This window comes from Panulirus ornatus, chromosome 52, assembly GCF_036320965.1.
Source record: "Panulirus ornatus isolate Po-2019 chromosome 52, ASM3632096v1, whole genome shotgun sequence".
NCBI classification, from domain to species: Eukaryota; Metazoa; Arthropoda; class Malacostraca; order Decapoda; family Palinuridae; genus Panulirus; species Panulirus ornatus.
Window position 1 is genome coordinate 13,920,005 of NC_092275.1, and position 8,755 is coordinate 13,928,759.

The 8,755-nt window shown below is 41.7% G+C and overlaps 1 protein-coding gene across 3 annotated transcripts in view; it reads right to left on the reverse strand.

Moving 5' to 3' along the window:
* The window catches only part of LOC139765085 (ubiquitin carboxyl-terminal hydrolase 24-like), a 255,707-nt gene extending 247,835 nt beyond the window's left edge, over positions 1 to 7,872 (reverse strand). Inside the window, exon 1 of one of the 3 annotated variants that reach the window (XM_071692247.1) lies at positions 7,390 to 7,868. In XM_071692247.1, the coding sequence (XP_071548348.1) occupies positions 7,390 to 7,596 (207 nt within the window). In that variant the 5' untranslated portion in view covers positions 7,597 to 7,868. Of the gene's footprint in view, positions 1 to 7,389 lie in introns of all 3 variants that reach the window. The other 2 variants (XM_071692245.1, XM_071692246.1) reach the window with 2 other exon arrangements.
* Between the last annotated feature and the right edge of the window lie 883 nt (positions 7,873 to 8,755).

An 8,755-nucleotide genomic window follows, 5' to 3' on the forward strand; every position in this document is an offset into this window, starting at 1 on the left:
CTGAATGAGTGTGTTAGTGGTTTTGATGCACGAGACCGGGTTATAGTGATGGGTGATTTGAATGCAAAGGTGAGTAATGTGGCAGTTGAGGGAATAATTGGTATACATGGGGTGTTCAGTGTTGTAAATGGAAATGGTGAAGAGCTTGTAGATTTATGTGCTGAAAAAGGACTGGTGATTGGGAATACCTGGTTTAAAAAGCGAGATATACATAAGTATACGTATGTAAGTAGGAGAGATGGCCAGAGAGCGTTATTGGATTATGTGTTAATTGATAGGAGCGCGAAAGAGAGACTTTTGGATGTTAATGTGCTGAGAGGTGCAACTGGAGGGATGTCTGATCATTATCTTGTGGAGGCAAAGGTGAAGATTTGTAGAGGTTTTCAGAAAAGAAGGGAGAATGTTGGGGTGAAGAGAATGGTGAGAGTAAGTGAGCTTGGGAAGGAGACTTGTGTGAGGAAGTACCAGGAGAGACTGAGTACGGAATGGAAAAGGGCAAGAACAAAGGAGGTAAGGGGAGTGGGGGAGGAATGGGATGTATTTAGGGAAGCAGTGATGGCTTGCACAAAAGATGCTTGTGGCATGAGAAGTGTGGGAGGTGGGCAGATTAGAAAGGGTAGTGAGTAGTGGGTTGAAGAAGTAAGATTATTAGTGAAAGAGAAGAGAGAGGCATTTGGACGATTTTTACAGGGAAAAAATGCAATTGAGTGGGAGATGTATAAAAGAAAGAGGCAGGTCAAGAGAAAGGTCCAAGAGGTGAAAAAGAGGGAAAATGAGAGTTGGGGTGAGAGAGTATCATTAAATTTTAGGGAGAATAAAAAGATGTTTTGGAAGAAGGCAAATAAAGTGCGTAAGACAAGGGAACAAATGGGAACTTCAGTGAAGGGGGCTAATGGGGAGGTGATAACAAGTAGTGGTGATGTGAGAAGGAGATGGAGTGAGTATTTTGAAGGTTTGTTGAATGTGTTCGATGATAGAGTGGCAGATATAGGGTGTTTTGGTTGATGTGGTGTGCAAAGTGAGAGGGTTAGGAAAAATCATTTGGTAAACAGAGAAGAGGTAGTAAAAGCATTGCGGAAGATGAAAGGCAAGGCAGCGGGTTTGTATGGTACTGCAGTGGAATTTATTAAAAAAGGGGGTGACTGTATTGTTGACTGGTTGGTAAGGTTATTCAATGTATGTATGATTCATTGAATAGTTGATGGAGAGAGGTGGGTGATTATTGGTGCATATGCACCTGGGCATGAGAAGAAAGATCATGAGAGGCAAGTGTTTTGGGAGCAGCTAAATGAGTGTGTTAGCGGTTTTGATGCACGAGACCGGGTTATAGTGATGGGTGATTTGAATGCAAAGGTGAGTAATGTGGCAGTTGAGGGAATAATTGGTATGCATGGGGTGTTCAGTGTTGTAAATGGAAATGGTGAAGAGCTTGTAGATTTATGTGCTGAAAAAGGACTGATGATTGGGAATACCTGGTTTAAAAAGCGAGATATACATAAGTATACTTATGTAAGTAGGAGAGATGGCCAGAGAGCGTTATTGGATTACGTGTTAATTGACAGGCGTGCGAAAGAGAGACTTTTGGATGTCAAGGTGCTGAGAGGTGCAACTGGAGGGATGTCTGATCATTATCTTGTGGAGGCTAAGGTGAAGATTAGTATGGGTTTTCAGAAAAGAAGAGTGAATGTTGGGGTGAAGAAGGTGGTGAGAGTAAGTGAGCTTGGGAAGGAGACCTGTGTGAAGAAGTATCAGGAGAGACTGTGTACAGAATGGAAAAAGGTGAGAAGAATGGAAGTAAGGGGAGTGGGGGAGGAATGGGATGTATTTAGGGAATCAGTGATGGATTGCACAAAAGATGCTTGTGGCATGAGAAGAGTGGGAGGTGGGCTGTTTAGAAAGGGTAGTGAGTGGTGGGATGAAGAAGTAAGAGTATTAGTGAAAGAGAAGAGAGAGGCATTTGGACGATTTTTGCAGGGAAAAAATGCAATTGAGTGGGAGAAGTATAAAAGAAAGAGACAGGAGGTCAAGAGAAAGGTGCAAGAGGTGAAAAAAAGGGCAAATGAGAGTTGGGGTGAGAGACTATCAGTAAATTTTAGGGAGAATAAAAAGATGTTCTGGAAGGAGGTAAATAGGGTGCGTAAGACAAAGGAGCAAATGGGAACTTCAGTGAAGGGCGTAAATGGGGAGGTGATAACAAGTAGTGGTGATGTGAGAAGGAGATGGAATGAGTATTTTGAAGGTTTGTTGAATGTGTCTGATGACAGAGTGGCAGATATAGGGTGTTTGGGTCGAGGTGGTGTGCAAAGTGAGAGGGTTAGGGAAAATGATTTGGTAAACAGAGAAGAGGTAGTAAAAGCTTTGCGGAAGATGAAAGCCGGCAAGGCAGCAGGTTTGGATGGTATTGCAGTGGAATTTATTAAAAAAGGGGGTGACTGTATTGTTGACTGGTTGGTAAGGTTATTTAATGTATGTATGACTCATGGTGAGGTGCCTGAGGATTGGCGGAATGCGTGCATAGTGCCATTGTACAAAGGCAAAGGGGATAAGAGTGAGTGCTCAAATTACAGAGGTATAAGTTTGTTGAGTATTCCTGGTAAATTATATGGGAGGGTATTGATTGAGAGGGTGAAGGCATGTACAGAGCATCAGATTGGGGAAGAGCAGTGTGGTTTCAGAAGTGGTAGAGGATGTGTGGATCAGGTGTTTGCTTTGAAGAATGTATGTGAGAAATACTTAGAAAAGCAAATGGATTTGTATGTAGCATTTATGGATCTGGAGAAGGCATATGATAGAGATGCTCTGTGGAAGGTATTAAGAATATATGGTGTGGGAGGCAAGTTGTTAGAAGCAGTGAAAAGTTTTTATCGAGGATGTAAGGCATGTGTACGTGTAGGAAGAGAGGAGAGTGATTGGTTCTCAGTGAATGTAGGTTTGCGGCAGGGGTGTGTGATGTCTCCATGGTTGTTTAATTTGTTTATGGATGGGGTTGTTAGGGAGGTAAATGCAAGAGTCTTGGAAAGAGGGGCAAGTATGAAGTCTGTTGGGGATGAGAGAGCTTGGGAGGTGAGTCAGTTGTTGTTCGCTGATGATACAGCGCTGGTGGCGGATTCATGTGAGAAACTGCAGAAGCTGGTGACGGAGTTTGGTAAAGTGTGTGGAAGAAGAAAGTTAAGAGTAAATGTGAATAAGAGCAAGGTTATTAGGTACAGTAGGGTTGAGGGTCAAGTCAATTGGGAGGTGAGTTTGAATGGAGAAAAACTGGAGGAAGTGAAGTGTTTTAGATATCTGGGAGTGGATCTGTCAGCGGATGGAACCATGGAAGCGGAAGTGGATCATAGGGTGGGGGAGGGGGCGAAAATTTTGGGAGCCTTGAAAAATGTGTGGAAGTCGAGAACATTATCCCGGAAAGCAAAAATGGGTATGTTTGAAGGAATAGTAGTTCCAACAATGTTGTATGGTTGCGAGGCGTGGGCTATGGATAGAGTTGTGCGCAGGAGGATGGATGTGCTGGAAATGAGATGTTTGAGGACAATGTGTGGTGTGAGGTGGTTTGATCGAGTAAGTAACGTAAGGGTAAGAGAGATGTGTGGAAATAAAAAGAGCGTGGTTGAGAGAGCAGAAGAGGGTGTTTTGAAATGGTTTGGGCACATGGAGAGAATGAGTGAGGAAAGATTGACCAAGAGGATATATGTGTCGGAGGTGGAGGGAACGAGGAGAAGAGGGAGACCAAATTGGAGGTGGAAAGATGGAGTGAAAAGGATTTTGTGTGATCGGGGCCTGAACATGCAGGAGGGTGAAAGGAGGGAAAGGAATAGAGTGAATTGGAGCGATGTGGTATACAGGGGTTGACGTGCTGTCAGTGGATTGAATCAAGGCATGTGAAGCGTCCGGGGTAAACCATGGAAAGCTGTGTAGGTATGTATATTTGCGTGTGTGGACGTGTGTATGTACATGTGTATGGGGAGGGTTGGGCCATTTCTTTCGTCTGTTTCCTTGCGCTACCTCGCAAACGCGGGAGACAGCGACAAAGTATAAAAAAAAAAAAAAAAAAAGTATGATTCATGGTGAGGTGCCTGAGGATTGGCAGAATGCTTGCATAGTGCCATTGTACAAAGGCAAAGGGGATAAGAGTGAGTGCTCAAATTACAGAGGTATAAGTTTGCTGAGTATTCCTGGTAAATTATATGGGAGGGTATTGACTGAGAGGGTGAAGGCATGTACAGAGGATCAGATTGGGGAAGAACAGTGTAGTTTCAGAAGTGGTAGAGGATGTGTGGATCAGGTGTTTGCTTTGAAAAATGTATGTGAGAAATACTTAGAAAAGCAAATGGATTTGTATGTAGCATTTATGGATCTGGAGAAGGCATATGATAGAGTTGATAGAGATGCTCTGTGGAAGGTATTAAGAATACATGGTGTGGGAGGCAAGTTGTTAAAAGCAGTGAAAAGTTTTTATCGAGGATGTAAGGCATGTGTACGTGCGGGAAGAGAGGAAAGTGATTGGTTCTCAGTAAATGTAGGTTTGCGGCAGGAGTGTGTGATGTCTCCATAGTTGTTTAATTTGTTTATGGACGGGGTTGTTAGGGAGGTGAATGCAAGAGTTTTGGAAAGAGGGGCAAGTATGCAGTCTGTTGCGGATGAGAGAGCTTGGGAGGTGAGTCAGTTGTTGCTTCACTGATGATACAGCGCTGGTGGATGATTCATGTGAGAAACTGCAGAAGCTGGTGACTGAGTTTGGTAAAGTGTGTGAGAGAAGAAAGTTGAGAGTAAGTGTGAATAAGAGCAAGGTTATTAGGCACAGTAGGGTTGAGGGTCAAGTCAATTGGGAGGTAAGTTTGAATGGAGAAAAACTGGAGGAAGTGAAGTGTTTTAGATATCTGGGAGTGGATTTGGCAGTGGATGGAACCATGGAAGCGGAAGTGAATCATAAGGTGGGGGAGGGGGTGAAAGTTCTGGGAGCGTTGAAGAATGTGTGGAAGTTGAGAACATTATCTCAGAAAGCAAAAATGGGTATGTTTGAAGGAATAGTGGTTCCAACAATGTTATATGGTTGTGAGGCGTGGGCTATAGATAGAGTTGTGCAGAGGAGGGTGGATGTGCTGGAAATGAGATGTTTGAAGACAATATGTGGTGTGAGGTGGTTTGATCAAGTAAGTAATAATAGGGTAAGAGAGGTGTGTGGTAATAAAAAGAGTGTGGTTGAGAGAGCAGAAGAGGGTGTTTTGAAATGGTTTGGTCACTTGGAGAGAATAAGTGAGGAAAGATTGACCAAGAGGATATATGTGTCAGAGGTGGAGGGAACGAGGAGAAGTGGGAGACCAAACTGGAGGTGGAAAGACGGAGTGAAAAAGATTTTGAGTGATCGGGGCCTGAACATACAGGAGGGTGAAAGGCGTGCAAGGAATAGAGTGAACTGGAACGATGTGGTATACCGGGGTCGACGTGCTGTCAATGGATTGAACCAGGGCACGTGAAGCATCTGGGGTAAACCATGGAAAGTTGTGTGGGGCCTGGATGTGGAAAGGGAGCTGTGGTTTCGGTGCATTATCACATGACAGCTAGAGACTGAGCGTGAACGAATGTGGCCTTTGTTGTCTTTTCCTAGCGCTACCTCGTGCACATGCGGGGGGAGGGGGTTGTTATTTCATGTGTGGCGGGGTGGCGATGGGAATGAATAAAGGCAGACAGTATGAATTATGTACATGTGTATATATGTATATGTCTGTGTGAGTATATATACGTATAGGTTGAGATGTATAGGTATGTATATTTGCATGTGTGGATGTGTATGTATAAACATGTGTATGTGGGTGGGTTGGGCCATTCTTTCGTCTGTTTCCTTGCGCTACCTCGCTAATGCGGGAGACAGTGACAAAGCAAAATAAATAAATATGTGGTAGAAGGTGGTTTGATCAAGTAAGCAATGAAAAGGTAAGAGTGTTGTGAGGAAATAAAGTGTGGTTGTGAGAGCAGAAGAGGGTGTGGTGAAATGGTTCACACACATGGAAAGGATGAGTGAGGAAATCATGGATAAGAAGGTGAAAAGTATGCCCACTCTAATGGAATACTTATTACGAATGCATAGAATGATATAAGGATATGAGTTTGGCATTTTCCTTTTCATTAGTAAAACCTATCTTTAGATAACAACTCCTTGTAATATGGAAGTAAGGGAGGGAAAATGTGGGGTTAGATTTTAATAAATAAGTACAGTACAAATAAATATAAAACGAATAAGATAGCCTATACATTTTAACATTACCGATGTCTAGCGTGTTCTATTCCCAGTGAAATTTCATGGTTATCTAAACACACACTCAAATTGCATGGTTCATTTCATTTGTAATGTAAACAGTGACTTCATATGTCTATAGAGTTACAGGGATCTGACCCTACCTGAGAGAGACTTTATTAGCATTAACTCAATTCCTATATTTCAATAGACATCTAACTCACTAAACATATTTGCAAAAATCATACTTAGTGAGATTCAAATGATATGATGCATGGCAGCATTCAATGGTATGCATCATTAATATAGAAAAATGACTATTTCTAGTCCCTACAGGCAAAATTTCTTTTGTAATACTTCAATCAGTTTGCATATTAACATACAAACCAAATAAAACTCTGCAGAGTTTGAACAAATGCATTACGAGTTTCTTATCTGCCGTTAACTGGAAGGTCACTTTTCTAATGTCAGTGCACATAGCATGAGGCCATTACAAAGGACAGAATGCCTCCCATTTATTCACTAATTCCTAAATTTAGATGAAAGTGTTACTAGTGAATTATGTAAACTCTAAACTTTTCATTTTGAGTGTTTTTAATCTAACAATTTCCCTCTACTTAAAGCCCAAACCACTTAAAACTTACAACTGATGGAGTGGCAAATGCTACATCTAAAATCTCACACTCTTTATCAACTCTACACATTGTAAGAGATGTACTGTATCAATTTCACGTAACTATATCACTTAGGAAATATGCTTCCATGTCCTAAAAATTTACGAATAAGACTCTCGGATAGTAGTATAAGTGACTATATCAGTGATCTGACTCATGCATGCAAGACTGTACATGATCAATGGACTTATCTCAATTACTGAAACAAGAAGAAAGCATGGATACAAGATCTGCAAACAAAAACAAATCAAGACAATGTCAAAAAATGCTCATTCTTTTTTCAACAAAAAAAAAAGTGAATAATCTTGAGGACAAAACTAAACTGCTACTTTGGCAACTGGGGGGAAGGATGACAGATGAGCTAGTGCAGTCCTCAATACCCCAGATATCCTGAATCAACCGCCACAGTATCTACAGGGGCGGCGCCCGTAGGGAAACTGGTAAGTAGGCATTTAAAGTTCTGCATATAAGAGTAGTACTGACCTGATCATAGGTGGGTGGAGGATTATCAGCCATGTGTACGTCCCGCAGGTCGTCCACGGTGCTGTATGAGGTCAGTGGCTGCTCTGTAAGGAACATTACAGCCTCATTTACGTCCCCGTTACTTAGCTTCAGGGCTCGTTTGATGGCTCGCACGTCAGGGAATCCCATGTTGAGCAACAGGGAGATGTTTTCGTCTTCTTGTTCCATTATAGCAGATCTGCAGTCATTAATCAAATCATACTCAACGTGGTGGGGTAGAGAAACGTTAGATGAAACAACACAGCAACAGGTGAACAACGTTACTACAATATCCTGGGATAATCTATGTCCATGGAAACAACGGTATATCTACAAATTCATTTATTCTTGTGAGTAAAGACTTTATAAGTCTCTGTAAACTTCATGATGTGTACATGTACACTGAGCAAGAAGGGACAGTTTACACAATCACAGCTGATGTTTACTACTGGTGGCGCCGCCACTCGCATCACCAAATACTACGCAGCAAAACATTGACATTATCTATCAAACACACATACTTTCATCTAATAATATCAAATTTATGTAGTTTGTAATCACAAAGTTTATTTTCATTTTCTCTATCAAAACTTTGAGGTTATAGTAAAAGGGATTTCATAATTTCATATATGCTGTTCTTTCCTACATGTTCGCCGTTTCCTGCGGTAACGAGAGAGCGCCAGGACCTGACGAAGAAAAGGCCTCCTTTGCCTCCACAACCAGACCCCACAGACCTCTCCCCAACTTCTTCATATGCACTGGTTCAATCCACTGACAGCATATATTTCATGTAATAACATGTAATTTTTTCCATGTATATCAACCGACATGATACGAACATAATCATGATCATCTTGGATACGAGGAAAACTGAGATAAAAAAGGAACGCAGAAACAAGTTGCAGCTCCTCGAGAGTTCAAGCAAAACGGTAAGGTTTTGGTATACATTCTGTGGTGGTTATGTGGTGTCCAGGACAGAGAGGATGATATGGTTGTGTCTAACACGATTATGTCACTGCAGAGTGGATCTGTAATGCTTTCAAATTCAACAGAAGAAAACGAGTTAAATCTAGAAAGAGAAATAAGTATAATCGATGTTTTTACACTTGATCTAATTGAGATATTGCTTCCCTTTCCCAAGATAATGCACATGTGTAACTTAAGAAACGAGACATACACTTGAATATCATTGGATTGATTTACAGATCAGAGACTAAGTGGTATCCATACCCTGGCATGCTTCAATGGGGTTGACTTAAAACCCCATTAATGGCACAACTTGGGACAGAGTTCCAACCACTTATTACTCTGAAGCCTCATAACAGTTTTTGACTGTAACGCTTGAGAG